The sequence below is a fragment of the Martes martes genome (assembly GCF_963455335.1).
Source record: "Martes martes genome assembly, chromosome: 6".
Lineage (NCBI taxonomy): Eukaryota > Metazoa > Chordata > Mammalia > Carnivora > Mustelidae > Martes > Martes martes.
Window position 1 is genome coordinate 22,658,027 of NC_137893.1, and position 17,999 is coordinate 22,676,025.

Sequence of the window (17,999 nt, forward strand, 5' to 3'; positions counted from 1 at the left end):
GCATGCTGGAGATCTGGAAGTGTATATTGGGAGGGATAAATTACAGATGGTCCCTGACTGATGACAGTGTGACTTGGAATTTTTTGATTTTACAATGATTTGGAAAGCAATACATATTCAGTAGAAACTGTACTTCAGATTTTGAATTTTGATCATTTGCCAGGCTAGTGGTTCTGGTCACTGGCGGCGAGCTGCAGCTCCCAGTCAGCCACTTAATCACAGTGAGGGTAAACGACCCATACACTTACAACCATTCTGTACCCAGACAGCCATTGGTTTTCACTTTCAGTGCAGTATTCAATAAATTACAGGAGTGAATAACGAATATTTACTTCAAAATAGGCTTCCTGTTAGAAGGCCAAATAATATGATTTGGCTCAGCTGCAGGCCAATGTCCGCGTTCTGAGTACGTTTAAGGTAAGCTAGGCTAAACTATGATGTTGAGTTGGTTAGGTGTATTAAATGACTTACAATATTTTTAACTTATGATATTTTCGAATTACAATGGGTCTATCACTGCACACCTTCATTGTAAATGGAGGAAGATCTGTGTAAGCAATTAGGTATTGGTGAATCATAAACTGAGAGAATGAAAATGCTGAAATAGTTGGAGAGAGAAGTAGGAGGGGACTGAATTTGGCTGGGGCTGGTAAACCATATGGAGAAGCTTGGCCTTCAACAGGAGGGTACATGGGAGTCACGCTGGATTTTAATCAGGAGAGTGACTCCAGTCTCTGGATGTGATCTGTACTTGGAGAGATCTCCCTACTCCTGTGCATTGGAGAGAACAGGACGGCAACGAAGACTGGTCAGAAAGACAATGAAAGCCTGAATAACCATAACGATAATTCTAATCCTAGTAGATATGAATTCAGCTAAACACTAAATCCATTACCTACCTAATACTGTTTACCCCACAGCTACGCAACCCAGCTGACACTGGTGTTAACTTGTCCATTTTACAGGTACGGTAACCAGGTTGAGAGGATGAGGGCTCTGCCCAAGATTACTCAGTACCCAGTTCCGTCTGACTAGATCGCCTCTCTCCACTCCCGTGGACTAGGCATAGGAAGTGGGAAGGAAAAGGAGAAGACAGATGTGCAAAATAATTAGGAGACAAATAATAATTATTATATTAGCATCAGATGAAGACAGTGGTGATGACGGTAACGAATGCAAAGGCAATTTCATTCATTCGTCACACACTCGAGACCTCAACGCGAGCTTCCGCGTTTGGGAAAAGACAAAGCTGATTAAGGTGCCGATGAGATACATTCTGTCTAACACGACAGAAAACTTACACCACCGCAGAGTGACAACGCCACTCCCCATCCGCCGCCCCGGTTCTCCGCAGTCGCCAGAGCGGCCCCGCCCCGGGCGCCTCCGCGGCCACGTGGTCCGGCGTCCGCGCGCAGGCTCCCGGCGCCGGCGCTTCCGGGTTGGCGGCGGCGGCGCGGGGGCCCCAGTCCGGGGGGCGCAGGAACCCCGGCGGCCGGTTCTGCGGAGCGGGGCGCCAGGGCGGCCCCGGCGCGAGTGCTCCCGCCAGGCTGCGGGGTGGGCCGGGCGCCCCGAGAGGTAGGTCTGCCCCGGACCCGCCAGCCGTGGGCGCGGAATCGCGGCCGTGTCGGGCGCTCCCCAGCCCTGCGCTCTCCTGTCCTGCCGGTGGGGGCCCAGCCCCGCGGGCCCGGAGCTCGGGAGAATCGCCTCCCGCCAGTTCGGGCGCTGCTTGGCGGCCAGTCTGGGTGATCGTGCCACCCCGTTTCCGAGGGAGGCCCGATGCGCCTTCGGTTATTACTCAGTTGCGGCTATCTCCAGATTCGTGTACATTTTCTTCGCCTCTTTTTATGTTTTCACAGGCAAAATGGTTAAAAATGCGTGAAATCGAGACACCGTAGTTCCCACTCTAATCTGTGCAACTGTGGAAAGTTAGTGCTGGGAAAGGACTTTCAAGATGGTTGATTCCCATTCCTTAATTTTACAGAGGAGAAAACAGACCCCCGAGAAGTAACATGGATGTTGGAAATTCACCTAGCTAGGTAACGGTATGACAGGGATGAGAGTCGCAGTCTAAGTTTTTAAGTCCACTTCTGAAAGTGGTAAATGGTCAAATTCATTTAACCGTGTGAAGTGAATAGTAGGTTCGCTTGGGCCAGGTTTAATCTGTTTAGATGATGATTCCTCCTTTTTAATCATTATTTTCTTATTTCAGGCTTCACGCTTCTTGGCCTCTAAAGAAAATGGCAGAAACGTCATCAGAGCCTTTGGGGCAGCTCGTTGTACACTCAGACACTCACAGCGACGCAGTTCTGGCCAGTTTTGAGGATCAGCGGAAGAAAGGCTTTCTCTGTGACATCACGTTAATCGTGGAGAATGTGCATTTCCGGGCTCACAAAGCCTTACTCGCCGCCAGTAGTGAATACTTCTCAATGATGTTTGCTGAAGAGGGGGAGATCGGCCAGTCCATTTACATGCTGGAAGGCATGGTTGCCGACACATTTGGTATCCTGCTGGAGTTCATCTACACGGGTTGTCTCCAGGCCAGTGAGAAAAGCACAGAACAAATTCTGGCCACTGCTCAGTTCTTAAAGGTCTATGACCTGGTAAAGGCTTACACAGATTTTCAGAATAATCACAGCTCCCCAAAGCCAACGCCTCTGAACACCGTTGGCGCTCCGGTGGTGGTGATTTCTAATAAGAAAAATGGTCCTCCGAAACGGAAGCGGGGGAGACCGAGAAAAGTCAACAGTGGGCAGGAGGGGAAATCACAACTGGCTGCCGAGGAAGAAATACAGCTGAGAGTAAACAATTCCGTTCAAAATAGACACAACTTTGTGGTGAAAGAGGGAGACGGTGGCACACTGAATGAACAGATTCCAGCGAAAGATATGGAAGAGCCGGAGCCTGGCTGTGAGCCGGGCAGAGGGGAGGAAATGCCTGCTGAGAAAGACGAGAACTGTGATCCCAAGACCCAGGACGGGCAGGGCAGCAAGAGTCGGTACAGCAAGCGGAGGATTCAGAGGTCCGTCAAGCTTAAAGATTACAAACTTGGCGGGGATGAAGACGAGCAGAGTTCAGCCAAAAGGGTCTGTGGAAGGAGAAGACGCCCGGGGGGCCCTGAGGCCTGTTGTAAGGACTGTGGCAAAGTGTTTAAGTACAATCACTTTTTGGCAGTCCACCAGAGGAGCCACACGGGTAATTGTCCTTTCGCAGCTTAGTGGAGCGCGTTTTGGCGGGATGATGGTGATAGCGTTTGTTGATTGTACAACTTCCGGGTGAAAGGCCTTATAGTAAGGCCTTTATGCATAAGGTACTGCAGCTAGTTCTCACAACAGGCCTGTGAAAGAGGGAATGTTATCCCCATTGGACAGACGAAGAGACCAAGTCCCAGAAATGATTTGCCCAGGTCAGCCATTTAGGGACAGAGCTGGGATTTGAACTCAGGTAGCCTGATGGCAGAACCCTGTTTTTACTTGGCATCATTGGTTCAAGGCTTTAATACCCGGATGTCACACTCTAGCCAGATTTACTCGGCTTTCTGATTTGTGAACATTCTTCATCTTGACTGCTATAGCTATGCTTTTGCCCAGGTCTGTGGGGACAGCTATCTCACTCAGCCATCTAGCTGTAAATGTCTTCTCTTCGGTCCTTCTGGCTCAGCACTGGCCAGTAGACCCGTTTGTGAGGACGGAAATGTTCTGTCTGCGCCATCCAATATGGTGGTCAGTAGCCATGTGTGATTTTGAGCACTTGACGTGTGGTGAGTGTGACTGAGGAACTGAATTTTTTATTTTAATTAACTGGCACCATATTGGACAGTGCAGCCCTAGGCAGAAATCCCTTCCTCCTTTTGAGCTCTCCCTTACTTAACCCACTCTGCCTTGGGTCAGGTTGTAGTTAACCAGTTAAATACCCCTCAACCTAATTGTAAACTTCAGTCTAGGGACTAGAGCTAGTTAAGTCTCCTCTCATCCAGCAGAGCTAGCCGTGTGTTTCTCAACCTGACCACACAGTAGAATCACGTAGGGAGCGTCTAAAACTGCCTGTGACTGGGCGCCCGCCCCCAGAGCTCCTGGTTTAATTGGGGCCTTGGTATTTTTGAAAAATGGGCTGAGAACCCTGAATTCTGGCTCTTGAAACAAAGTAGTCACTTGGGAAATATTTATTGAACTGTAATAGAGGATAGTTTAGAGAGTTAAATAGTTCTGTAATATTTGTTAAGGAAAATAGCACTTAGGATCTTCCCTTTTGCCCCCAGCCTTCTGAAATTTTGCAGTGACTCACTCTCGCCTGGGTCTGTGTTTGTCCCATTTCAGTGGCTACCAGTAGATCCAAGACAGTTTGGAAACTCCCATCTTTCAGTTCCAGAAAAATTTTCTGGGACTGTTTCATGGATAATATCTCCTGTTGGTTTTCTGTGCTCTCTTTTTTTAGAATTCCCTGGAATTTGGTTGTTGAACCTCTGGACCCACCCTCTAAAGTCCTTACCTCTTACATCCCATCACTTTCAGCTCCACATTCTGGGGGATTTCCCCTTTATCTTTCAACTTTTAAGAGTTTTGTTTCTACCCTGTTTTCCCTCTAGGAACCCCTTTTTATTCTCTATATATGCTCTTTTTTTTTTTTTTTTAATTATCATAAACCCTCTTTTTGGTTCCCAGTGTAGTATCTTCCCTCTGTGAGCTCGTTAATGACAGCAGTCGCTTGTTTGTCAGTCCCTAAGGTTTTCTTTCCTTTGGGCAGCCTCTGTTTCCCGCAGGTTGCTTTTTTTTTCTTAGGTGATTTGGTATCCATTTCAGCTACTAAAAGGCCTTCCTTGAATGGTGATTTTTTGAAAAATCTCATTTAATCCTATGTTGGAATGGTTGACTACTGGTTGACTACAAGCTGCTGGCCACCACGTGGGTGTGGAGCGGGCCTGTGGCCGGCGACCTCACTGGGGGCGGCATGGCTGGACCCCACCCCGTCCCCCACACCTGGCATCGCAGCTGCAGCCCTCTTACCCTGGCCCACCACGTTCCCGAAGATGTTCTGCCCTCCCACCTGAGGCTCTGGGCCTGGCTGCCAGTGTCTAGAGCAGGAGCAGGGGAGAAGGCTGGGCAGAGTCTCATCACCCCAGATGTAAACTTGGACTTGCTGTCTCTGGGGCAGTCCCACTCCACTGTACCTGGAGACCCTCAGTCCAGAGACTTTTATCCTCTTCAGAGAACAGCCCACATCCTTTGTTGGGTAGCAGGCTGGCATTCTGGCTCCTTCGGCCTTGTCGGGGTGTCTCAGTGCCTTTGGCACAGACTGTCATATAGCCCCCCTTACCCCCTTTTTCAGAGATGAGAAGTGCCATCGATTCCTGGGCATTGTGAAGGCTCTGTCTTGGGTTGTATCTCAGCGCTCCTCACCGCTGGTGTCGGATTCATCTCTTCCGGCTTGCCAGACTTTATTGCTGAGGTTTTCTCTCCTGTTCTGGGCCTTTGGGAGATGTGCCGGTGAAGAGAAATCCCTCTGTTGTTTTAATTTAAGAGGAAACCAAGATGTGCTTGTTCATGCTCACACCGGGCTTCTGGGGCTCTCATTCCAGGGGAGCGACCTTTCAAATGTAACGAGTGCGGAAAAGGCTTTGCCCAGAAGCACTCCCTGCAGGTCCACACCCGGATGCACACAGGCGAGCGGCCCTACACCTGCACCGTGTGCAGCAAGGCTCTCACCACCAAGCACTCGCTGCTGGAGCACATGAGCCTGCATTCAGGTAGCTGGGCTTGCACCAGAGGGCCACCTGCCGCCGGGGTCCTGGGTTGGGCCTTCCCGTGGTCACAGTGGTCTTTTCTCCGCCTGGCGGCATCTCCCATGTGGTATCTGCCTCTGCCAGGCCATAGTTTAGAGTTGTGCACAGTGTTCTGGCTTAACCAAGGGCTTATAAAATGGCTGCCAGGTTAAAACATATTTTGATTAACTCCCAGAGCTTAGAATTTTTTTACTTGGGTGACTTTGGGGGAAGCTTGAATTCTCTAGTTCTGCCCCAGTCCCCACCACTCCCTACTGCCTCACGTACCTTTGCACATTTATGGTACTGTGCTTTGACTCTGAGGGCATTTGGGTACGTAGGCAAGTCACTTGCATCATTCATGGAAAATGGGGACCTGGGCCCACCGTGTTATTGTTCTTTATAGTTTTTGCGGGTTTTAGTGTCTTGTTTTTTCTTTGGCAGGACAGAAGTCTTTCACCTGTGATCAGTGTGGAAAATATTTCAGCCAGAAAAGGCAACTAAAGAGCCATTACCGAGTTCATACAGGTACAATAAAGGGAGAGAAAAATTTGGTGGGGGAGAAACATAAATACAAATTACTTCTGAAATAGTAGGGTCCTACTGTGGAAGATAATTATTTAGGGAAAGACTCTTAAAAAGCAATGTGAATTAGAGGTCCTTGTGTAATTGTCTACTACCTTGTAATTTATATTTAATTTTATACTACAGTTTGGTGCCATACACAGAAACCCTACAGGATTGATATCTTTCAAAAGTGCTAGTTGAGGGGCGCCTGGGTGGCTCAGTGGGTTAAGCCTCTGCCTTTGGCTCAGGTCATGATCTCAGGGTCCTGGGATGGAGCCCCGCATTGGGCTCTCTGCTCAGCAGGGAGTCTGCTTCCCAACCCTCCCCCCCCACCCCCCCAGCTTCTTCTCCCCTGCCAACTGACCAGAAATAAATGAGGGGTTGGGAGTAACACTGGAGTCAGTTGACCACAGTCACACCCATGCTTCAGGGGAAAAAAAAAATTACTTTTAGGGAGATTGGAAGGGGCACAGCTCTCCTGGGGAAGCAGTGAGTTGCAACGCATAGGAAAATATTACCTGTCCCCAAATTAATAAAAAAAATTGTTGTTGTTTTAATTAAGGTGCCATATTTAAAGTGATTATTTTTCAGGGCAGTGCTTTAACACAAATCACTGAAGAAATGCAGGGAGAGAGCGCATACATGCACTGACACTTTTTTTATTGTTGCGACAAGGCCACTCATTACCGGAATGCAACCACTGCCATCGCAAGTTCATGGACGTGTCTCAGCTAAAGAAACATCTGCGAACACACACAGGTAATAAAACTCCCATCTCGGCCTTCCTTTCTGGTACACGTCACGTTTTCAGAGGGATGAGAAGGAGTCCCCTCCTCAGGCTCCATTTATTACAAATAGGGTGGGAATTTTAGATGATCATTTAAAAGCCCAAGGCGGAAGGCTGTCAACACCATTCTGTGGGGAGATCCCGACCCTATTTCTTAGCAACGCAGAGATGTGCTTACTGAGCACTATTCCTGTATGAAAATTCATTTGAGAGGCGCCAGGGTGGCTCAGTCGGTTGAGCGTCTGACTCTTAATCTCAGCTCAGGTCTTGATTTCAGGGTTGTGAGTTCAAGTCCCGCGTTGGGCCCCACGCTGGCTGTGGAGCACACTTAAAAAAAAAAAAAGAGAGAAAAGAAAATCCATTTAATACCACAAAATAGTACAAGTCTGAATCTGGTTCTGTTCTCTGGTTCTCAGTGAAGTACACTGAGAGTGTACTTGAGCGCTGAAGATGACTGAGATAATTTTTTTAAGAAAAGAAAGTAAAACAAAACAAACACAAAGGTAGCATAGGCACCAAGGGTTTTCCCACTTGTTCCCCAAAACCCGTACTTAAAACTTAAGCATCGCCACCTCTAGAAAAATCAGCTTCAGGGATAAAGAGGAGGCAGGTCAAATTCCTTCATTTAAGAACAGCAAAGAGGGGCGCCTGGGTGGCTTAGTAGTTAAGTGTCTGCCTTTGGCTTAGGCCCTGATCCCAGGGTTCTGGGATCGAGCCCCATGTCAGGCTCCCTGCTCAGCAGGAGTCTGCTTCTCCCTCTCCCCCTGCTTGTGTTCCCTCTCTTGCTGTGTGTCTCTCTCTCCCTCTGTCAAATAAATAAATAAAATCTTAAAGAAACAGCAAAGGAAAAGTGCGGGTCTTTTAGACCTTTTGGTAAGGAACACTTCTTACAAGTGAACCTGTTAGATTTTCTAAGAGAAGTTTCCTCTTACAGTTTGGTTCTTTAATGATTCAGTTAACTTGTTTCCTAAAATTATATATCAGATTAACTTACGCTGCTTTGGACTTTTTTTTGTAAACACAGGTTCTTCTCCTTAAACGTAATTTGTTTTCTTAAAATAAGTGGCTCATAGGGTAGGAGTTCTATGAAAAGGGATCTCTTTACAATCTTTCTGCGGACGTTATCATGAATAGGTTCTGTGACATTTAATTCACCCATTTACCCCGTATTTGCAGAACAGCTCCCGGGTCCCAGGCACCGCTCTGTCTGGGTGCTGAGGCTGCAGCGGTGATGAGGTGGCCGGAGCCCCCGCTGCAGGCCAGGGAAGACAAAGGACAGTGACTACTTAGCATGTTAGGTGGGGCCCGGGCCCATGGAGAACTAAACGCAAGGGAAGGGGGTTCGGATGTGGGAAGCGGCGCTGCCCTTCTCCGTGGGGACGTGTCTGAGAAGGCCTCACTGATGAGGGCACACCTCGGATAGAGATCTGAATGCTCTGGGGAGGGAGACAGCCATTGCGGCTGTGCAGGGGAAGAGCATCCCACGCAGAGGGAACAGCAGGTGCAAAGCCCGGAGACACAAGAGTTTCCAGCTTGTCCGAGAACTGCCAGAAGGCAGTCGTGCCTGAGCCTGAGCCTGAGCCTGAGTCTGAGCCAGGCCCGTGGGCATCGGAAGGCTTCGGGTAGGGGCACAACCACGGCAACTAGAGTCTGTGTAACAAACAGGGCTTCTTGGCTGAGCGGCTGAGGCTCAGGCCTCAATCCCCTGAGACGCTTTGAAAAAAGAAAAAGCCTGGTCCCAACCCCAGAGATTCTGAGTGAATTAACCCGGGGTAGTGCCTTGGAACTGCTAGGTGTAAAAATGTCCTCGGGGATTCTGGTGTGCCCTCAGGCTTCCAAACGCTGGAGGCCACAGTGAAGACTGGATTTTGTTCCGAGTGAGGTGATACGACTTAGAATTTGTATAGGATCATCCCAGCTTCCGTGTGGGGTGGGGCGAGCCAGGGGCTGAGAGACCCGTTCGAAGGCTGTTGCAGTAATCTGGGGCTTGCACAGTGCGGTGGCCGCGGAAGTGGTCCCGAGTGGCCCGGTCCAGGTAGATCCTGGGGGCCTGTATGTTCCTGGAAAGAATTTCCATGATTTTAAACACTTGCAAACAGAAAGACTTCTGAGATGTTGTCAACCCAGATGGCACCGAATGGTAGGGTGAACACTGTTAGTAGGTTTCCAAAACGGACCTTGACATGACAAGCAGGTCCTCAGTCTTTGCATCTGGAGAAGGGAGCACATACACCGGTGTCAGCGTGGGCCCCAGCTCTGGTTTGGGAAGCCTAGCGAGGAGAACGGCAGTGGGCTGGCTTTCACCTTCAGAGTGGTAGAAGTAGCTGATGCGGAGATGCCGACTTGCCCAAGCTGGCACCGGCGTGCTGTGCCCGGACGGAGCTTGGAGAGCTATCTGGCATCAGTTTTCCAGCAGAGGCTGTGAAAGGGAAGCCAAGTTTCCAACTGCACCCACCCGAGGCTGTTACCTGGTTAGGTGAGATTTCGTTCGGTCTTTTCTTCAAATGCATAGTTCCCTTGCGTGCATGAGGACCACTTCCTTCGGTTTCCGGAGGACGGGACAGTCTGTCGGGTGTATGCGCGGTGTACAGACTAATGCCGAAGAAATGGTTGTTGAAGCTTTATGAATTCCTCGTGGAGTCTGGAGCAGCCTTGTTTTGCATGGGCCTTAGTTTCCACCCTGGGAAATGCATTCATTCAACAGGGGTTTCTGGGACAGTGTGCCAGGCCTGATTGCAGGCACAGGGGTAGTGGGAGTGGACGAGCCCACAAAGTCTCCTCCTGCGAACGGGGGAGATGGATGAGAAAGAACACGGACAGTCTGCGAAGTGGGGCTAGCACTGTGGGGACACGGACGGGAGAAGGGGACTAAAGACTGTTGGCCCCGGAGGCGGGAGGGGAGGACAGTGCTTTCGGTGGTGGTGAGGCTTCCATGCTGGGAAAGTGACATTTGAGCAGAGACTTGAAGTCAGTGCAGAGGGTGAACCACACTGGGAATCCCTTAGGTGACATATGCTGGGGGAGGGGCGCTGCGTGCAGGAGCCCCGCACGGGGCTTTCTCGGGGTGGGGTGTCTGGTGACTCTCCATTGGGCCTGGGAGGCTGAGCAGTGAGCAAAGGGGGAGTACCTGATGAGGTTAGAAAAGCTTAGGGCAAGGACTGGGGGTGGGCAGACAGATACGTGATGCCTTGTAGGCCTAGGGCTTTGGTTTTTATCTCCGGATGGGAACAGGGGGCCTTGGAGTGTTTGCATCAGAAGTGTGAAATGATCGGACTGCCTGCAGGGTCACTGCGGTGGCTGCATTTATTGTGGACAACAGGGAAGTTGGGACAGAAGTGGGCAGACCCGTTCCGCTGCTGCAGTGAGACGGGGGGGTGGTAATGAAGGTGGTGAGAAGTGGTCAGACTCTGGGTACGTTGCAAGGCAGACATAAATGTGAATGATGTGCAAGTCACCCCGGTGCACCGGTATCCCTGGGAAGGTCAGGTATGAGAGTTGTGAGTTATCTCCGGGAGGACCGTAAGGGAGTAAATGTAGTGTGTTCTCTTGTGTCCCGTGTATAATCGTGTTCCTCCTTGTCTCTGGTTTTAAGGGAAGGAACTCTATCTTATACTTTCTCTGTATCCTTTTAGCACTTAGCACCCAGTGCTTAGGTACACAGTAGGTGCCTGGTAAGGGCTTCATTCATTCATGCTCATCAAGGAATCAAGTGGTATTGCCTTTTTTTTTCCTCCTCATATTGTGAAATTGGGTGATTGCCTTTTGCTCTGTGTTGGATGTATATTTCTAAACGCTGTCCCTTTTTTAGGTGAGAAGCCATTTACTTGTGAAATCTGTGGCAAATCTTTCACAGCAAAGAGTTCTCTTCAGACCCACATCAGAATCCATAGGTAAAGTTTTACAGATATTTTTCTTATATGGGAATCCTCATTGAACCCTAGTGTTCAGTTGGATGACATATGTTACTTATACAATCTTTTTCCCCAAATTATTACACGGGTAGAACTTTCTGTGTAGTTTACTATATTTTATCTTTTCAATAAAGCAATTCGTCACTTGGGCAGAAATCAGGAAAGCTGGTTCTGGCCAGCAAAAGTTTGCATTACTGATTTCATTTCTTGAATTTTTATTTTGTGCTGGGGGCTGATCCAAAGCTTAAATCTTCAGTTAAAAATAAATATTCAGGGGGTGGACAGCAGGAAGAAAAAAAATTAATGTTTTCTGAATAAATGTTTTTGTTCACACAACTTCCAGATTTGATTCAGTAGTTCTTCTAAGACATATAATTAAAGGTTACTCAACTTGGATTTTTTTTTTTTTTTTGAGAGGGAAAGAGGGAGGGAAGGAGCTGGGGGTAGAGGGAGGAGAGGGGCAGAGGGAGAGAGAATGTAAAGCAGGATTCACACTCAGCAAGGAGCCCCAATACAGGGCTCGATCTCACAACCCTGAGATCATGACCTGAGTGGGAATCAAGAGTGGGAAGCTTAACTGACTGAGCCATCCAGGCCCCCTACTCAAGTTTTCAGTATTGAAGTCAATCCCATATACTTAAATTTAGCCACAAGAATCTAAAAAGTTGGCCATGAAGATGAAAACAAAACAAAAAGGAACTTTGTGTTTAATATATATTTGCTTTCTTATCTAAAATACAGACTACAGAATCATAAAATGTTATCACATGTAGCCCAGCCCCAGCCACCACCCTTTCTCAGCATCCCCGCCTTTTCCCTTTAGGGTTAGAAACGGAAAGCCCTGAAAAGTGGTGACTTGCTCTGACTCCTTAAGTTAGTAGAACGCATGACTTACGACTCCCAGTTGAGTTACTTTTCCTCTACTCTTGACTTCTTCTCCCTAAATAATCAGGAAGTAATAAACAGAGCTGTTCTTAAAGTCCAATGTGTATTTTTTGTAGAGGAGAGAAGCCCTACTCCTGTGGCATATGTGGCAAGTCCTTCTCGGACTCTAGTGCCAAGAGGAGACATTGCATTCTGCACACGGGCAAAAAGCCTTTCTCCTGCCCGGAGTGTAACCTGCAGTTCGCGCGCTTGGACAACCTGAAGGCTCACTTGAAAATCCACAGCAAAGAGAAGCCCGTGTCAGATGCCCCCGGCGGTCCTAACACTGAGGAGGTCAGGAATATTCTCCAGCTGCAGCCGTATCAGCTCGCGGCCTCTGGAGAGCAGGAAATCCAGCTTCTCGTCACCAATTCTGTACACAACATCAACTTCATGCCCGGCCCCAGCCAGGGAATCAGCATCGTCGCCGCGGAGGGCTCTCCGAACTTGGCGGCCGAGCAGGCTGCCGACCTGGCCCTGCTCACGCAGCCACCGCAGCCGCTGCAGAACTTCCTTCTCTCCGCCCCGCAGGAGCCCACGGAGCACATGCAGGGCCTCAGCGTGATCGAGAGCCCGCTGGAGCCCGCGCAGACCGAGCCCGTGCATGTAATCACGCTCTCCAAGGAAACCCTGGAGCATCTGCACGCCCAGCGGGGGCAGACCACGGAGTTGCCTTTGGCAGACGCACCGGATGCCGCGCCGCACCTGCCGCTGACACCCGCTGCCCACGTGCCCCCACCGGCTGCCCACGTGCCCCCGCCCACCCCGCTGAGCCCCGACCGCAGCTGACCTGACCTGGACACGCCGTCCGTCCATGGACCTCTTCCGTGGACCTTGGTCCGAGGACGGCAGGCTTTCTGAACCACTCCGAAGGCAGCCTTCGGGTCCTGGGACCGCTCGCTGACAGTCCTCCCGCTTTTCACCCAGGCCGCGAGATGTGCGTTTCGTGTCCTGTGTGCTGTCCTGATCTGGATTTAGCCTTCGATGCTGATGAACGGTCTTCATTTTCCTCGACATCTCTGAAAGTCCTGGTAATTTTGATTTGGGGGCGCTGAATTAGACTTCTCGAAGTCTTGAATGTCCACGGCCACAGGTTATGTGGTCTTGCTGACCTTTCCAGTTAGCTTTTCTAGAACAAAGGAACCCCTGTACTGGTTGAATGCGGTAGAATGGTTTGTTCCACTTCTTTATTTCTCGTAAGCAACACAGTTGCTTCTTTAAGGTAAGTCAGGGCTGAATGTGACAGATGACAACCTTGGAGAATCTGTCCTTCTAATATCTTCTAATTCCCTAAGACAGAGTCACTGTCAACATTTAATCTCTGTGTGGTACAGTGGGCTCTTTATGTCATATTTAAGGGAGATTCAAAGACATAGAAACTGAAAGTCTGTTGTAACTCAAAATGAATATAATAAAGTCAAAAAAGGTACAGGATTATTTTAAAAATTTTAACTCAGCTTTTCTGAGAAACATGGATTTATATATTTTTTGGATTTACATATTTTTTAAAAGCAGGTTATTGAAAATTTAATTTAAAAGTCTAATGAAATTGGATCAAGACATTCAGCCCATAAATTCTGAATTTTTGTCAGCAGTGATACTTGTTTGATGAAGTTAAGACTCCATTATCCTGGAATATAAGATTTTATTCAATGTAATTTAAGTGTCAAATATACTCTACTGAATTCTAATTGATCCTGAAAGTGATCTGTGCATTGTGTCTGATAACTTTCTGGAGATGGGACCTTATAATCTATTTTTATTGCCAAGTAGGTTAAATCTCACAAAATGGACATCTCATTTTAAAAAGTAAATATCATCACCTAATCTTAAAAATAATCTGAACCTCAGAGCCTTAGTAACCTGTCTATAACTGTGGTATGATTTTAAATTTAATTGTCAAAAGTTGAAATTATGTGTGGGTTAGGTTTTCAAGCCCAGTGTACTTTTTGAATACTTCGATTGCTTTCTCTCAAGTGAACTGATAGATTTTGGAGAAAAGAGGGTGGGCACTAGTACATCTAAGTTAACATAATGCTAGTGGAGAGTAGGGCTAATCTGTCCTAAAATGAACAGGATCTTGAGATCAGTTACTTTCTTGCTTTAGACATCTTTGATTTCTACCTGAATCAAGAAGGTTTTTTTAGAGGTTAAGTTAATACATTTCTTCAGGTTTGAGGGAAGATGAAAGCTTTTTTTTTTTTCCACATATTTGCCAAATTAGATTTGATTATATATAATTCACAAGATTTCTAAAATGTTTATCTTAACATGTATCAGCCAAAGTAATGTTTAAATCACCCCTGCGTGGAGCCAAGATAAAATTTTTACAAATACAGTTATGACCTAAATGCTATTTCAGGTTCTTAGTCATTTAAACTATCTACTTTAACCTTATTCTTAAAATGCAAAGTTTTTACGAGCTCTTCGAAGCTTGCTGGCCCCCGGTTTCTCCTGGAGGTACACAATATTAACGTAAATGAATTTTTTAACTACTCAGTCTGGAGAGCTGGAGAATTATTCAGGAAATATGGTCACATAAGTCAAGCTTAACTAGCTTTGTGACAGTCTACCTCTGCACTAGGAGAAATAGAATATGGGCCACATGTAATTTTAAATTTTCTAGTAGCCGCATTAAAAACAAGGTGAAATTAATTTGAGTAAAATGATTTAATCCAACATGTGCCAAATATCATTTCAACATGTAATCAATATCAAAATATATTAATAAGATATTTTATATTTTTTCATATTAAGTCTTCAAAATCTGGTGTATATTTTCCACTTAGTGCACAATTTGGATGCTAATGTTCTTTGGACATACATGATCTGTATTTAGAGTTCATACAATTTACAATTGAAAACCTAGATTCACATACAGTTGCAGACATACTTAATTAATAATTAATAGAAAATAATAACTGAAGTAATTACTGGTTTAAATTTATATTAAAATTAAAACCTGGGGCACCTGGCCAGCTCAGGCAGAAGAGCATGTGACCGTTGATCTCAGGATCGTGAGTTCAAGCCCCACATTGGGCAAAGAGATGACTAAAAAAAAATACTGAAAAAAAAAAAAAAAAAAACCACCCACCACCAGTTCCTCAGTCACACCAACCACATTGTGAGTCCTTGATAGCCACATGTGTGGCTAGTGGGTTCTGTTGTGTATGACATAGGCGTACCTGTTTCTAACTTGAGAGCCAGTCTCAGCCATAAAAGTATCTTCCGTCAGAGTTCTGGTTTGTTTGACCAGCTGTCAGAGGGAGAGGAGGAAATGAGAGCTTTATAAATGTAGCCTCTCTTTTGTGTCCCAGATACACATTCTGCCCTCTGAAGTTCCAAATTCTAAAGTTCAGTGCCTCTGTACCCAGAGTAAATGTCATGTACATAAAAATGTTTCTATTGTTTGAGAAATTGCCGGCTCAGTGTTTCACAACTTATTTTGTACTAAACTTGTACAGTTTTTTAAATTGTTTTAACAAATGCAGAAATACAAAGTGTGCTTCATAGGATATAGAATATTATGCTTTGGGTTACTGAAATGCACATTCTCACTTTCAAAAATGAATCTTTGGTAGTGGGCTCTTAGTAGAGGGCTAGCCTTGGAAAGACTGGCACTCCCACCATCAAAATGAGTTATTTATTCATTTGATTGCATCTGCTGCCTTTTTTTTTTTTTTTTTTTAAGTACTTAAGGACCATGCCAGACCGGGGGCTTGAACTCATGACACTGAGGTTGAGAGTCACATGCTCTACTGACTGAGCCAGCAAGGCACCCCTACATCTATTTCTTGAAATTTTCTACCTCTACTCTATTTAATGCAGTTGGTTCCTGGGATTCTAAGTGTTGTGAGCAACCAGTTAAATAATGCTGAAGAATATAGTGATATTCTCATTATAGATGCTTACATTTAGGTTTTCATAAATTGGATGATAATAATGTCTGCCACTTACTGAGTCTTTACTACAGGCCGGGAGTGAAGCCAAGTGTGGTAGGTCTGTATCTTATCTAGTGCTTCTCCATTTTCTCCTGTGTCGTGGCGCACAAAGTAGGACTTACACGGCAGCCCGCGGTTAGGGAACTTCAGGGAACCCCCAGTCATGACTGGCCTGTTGGCTTGCGAGGGCTGCCGTGACAGATACTACAGACTGGGTGGTTTAAAGCAACAGAAATATACGTTCTCAGTTCTGGAGGCTAAAAGTCCAAGATCAAGTTGTTGGCAGGGTTGGTTTCTTCTGAGGCCTCCTGACCTCCTTTCCTCCCTGTGTCTTCACATGGTCTTCCCCGTGTGTGTTTTGTCCTAATCTTAGAAGGACACCAGTCACCACTGGATTCGGGCCCACCCTAATCCTAACGACCTCATTTTCACTTAGTTGCCTCTTTAAAGGCCCTGTCTCCAAACACAGTCACATTCTGAGGTGCTGGGGTTAGGACGTCACCATGAATTTGGTGGGGGACACAGTTCAGCCCATAATAACACACATCTGGATCGAGGAGAGAAGCAGCATCTGGGAGGCACCTATACCCTGTCTGAAGCACAGTCTTACTTTACTTAATCTTCATGACATTACCAAGGGGTCTGTAATGTGCCTATTTTGCAGATGAGAACATTGAGGCCCAAACAGATGAAGTAACTGGCAAAGCCAAACTGATGCACAGGGCCAGCAGAGCCCACTACACTGCTTCTACCAGATGGACTTTCCATCATCAGTCTTTTAATACTTTAAGCTGGATTTCTATTTACATATGATCTGCTTGATGTAATAGGAAATTTTTTGACTAAAATTGAGAATCTGAGGCACCTGGCTGGTTCAGTCAGTTGAGCATACATACAGCTCCTGATCTTGGGGTTTGTGGGTTCACGCCCCATGTTGGGCATAGAGCCTACTTAAGAATTGATCTGTGTCTGACATTTTAGCACACCAACTTCTTACATAAAATAATAATTATAAAAGGTACATAGTCTTTGTCTAATGGAAATGATTACCATATTAATATTCATATTAGTATTTTACTACGGTTGGTTTAAAGCTTAACAGAAATTTACCTATTGGATGAAAGTTACTGCTAACATGAAAATGTCTTTTTTTTTTTTTTTTAAAGATTTTATTTATTTATTTGACAGACAGAGATCACAAGTAGGCAGAGAGGCAGGCAGAGAGAGAGGGGGAAGCAGGCTCCCTGATGAGCAGAGAGCCCGATGTGGGGCTCGATCCCAGGACCCTGAGATCATGACCTGAGCTGAAGGCAGAGGCTTTAACCCACTGAGCCACCCAGACGCTCCTAACATGAAAACGTCTTAACATGAGCTTTTGTGAGCCTCTTTTTCAAACTCCTATCAGGATGTTTTACGTTTAGGTCAGAACTTTTTTTTTTTTTTTTTAAAGAGGGCGAGAGAGCATGGGAACAGGGGAGTGGGGGAAGGAAGAGGGAGAGAAAGAATCTTAAGCAGGCTCCACACCCAGCTTGGAGCCTGATGCAGGGCTTGATCCCACAACCCTGAGATCATGACCTGAGTTAAACCAAGAGTCAGACACTTAACCAACTGAGCCACCAAAATACTCTTATTTGTTAAGCATTGAGGTGAATTGTTACCCTCACTTTTCAGACTGAAATAAGCCTAAATTCTTAAGAATTGAAAGAAAACTCTTGGTCTTACTCTTGTAAACAGCAGGCTTGAAGGAATGACCAAAAAAAATCCCCCTTGCTTTTTGTAAACAGCAGATGTTGAGGAATGACCTCTAAAAGATGCAGGAATGTCACTGTGATAGTTTATCTAGCTTTCAAATTCTTTGCACATAATTAAGCAACAAACACTTTTGTTGGCTGTAATATATATATAATGTAATATATATTGTATATATATAACATATACACACACACTGTATATCTAAAATCACTGTCACTTAAAATGTACCACATTAGGAGAGCTTTTTTTTTTAAAGATTTTTTTATTTATTTGAGAGAGCGAGAACACGGGAGAGAGAGCATGCCTGTGAGCAAGCGAGCGCATGAGCAGAGGGGAGGGGCAGAGGGAGAGGGAGGCAGGCT

The 17,999-nt window shown here is 46.4% G+C and overlaps 1 protein-coding gene across 5 annotated transcripts; it reads left to right on the plus strand.

The window, feature by feature from the left end:
• The first annotated feature begins 1,441 nt into the window (after positions 1-1,441).
• ZBTB24 (zinc finger and BTB domain containing 24) lies at positions 1,442-13,644 on the plus strand. Of its 5 annotated transcripts, XM_080805633.1 has the most exons (8): positions 1,442-1,575; positions 1,857-2,036; positions 2,210-3,192; positions 5,573-5,740; positions 6,200-6,283; positions 6,998-7,081; positions 10,918-10,999; positions 12,022-13,644. In XM_080805633.1, exons 2-8 carry the CDS (start codon positions 2,014-2,016, stop codon positions 12,731-12,733), a joined length of 2,136 nt encoding a protein of 711 aa, XP_080661759.1. In that variant the 5' UTR covers positions 1,442-1,575; positions 1,857-2,013; the 3' UTR covers positions 12,734-13,644. The 5 variants fall into 5 exon arrangements, 3 of the variants coding, with proteins under 3 accessions (XP_080661759.1, XP_080661760.1, XP_080661761.1); XR_013966967.1 differs by lacking the exon at positions 1,442-1,575 and having other exon boundaries at positions 1,882-2,036; positions 6,914-7,081; positions 12,022-13,638; XR_013966968.1 differs by lacking the exons at positions 1,442-1,575; positions 10,918-10,999 and having other exon boundaries at positions 1,882-2,036; positions 6,914-7,081; positions 12,022-13,632.
• Positions 13,645-17,999: the final 4,355 nt, after the last annotated feature.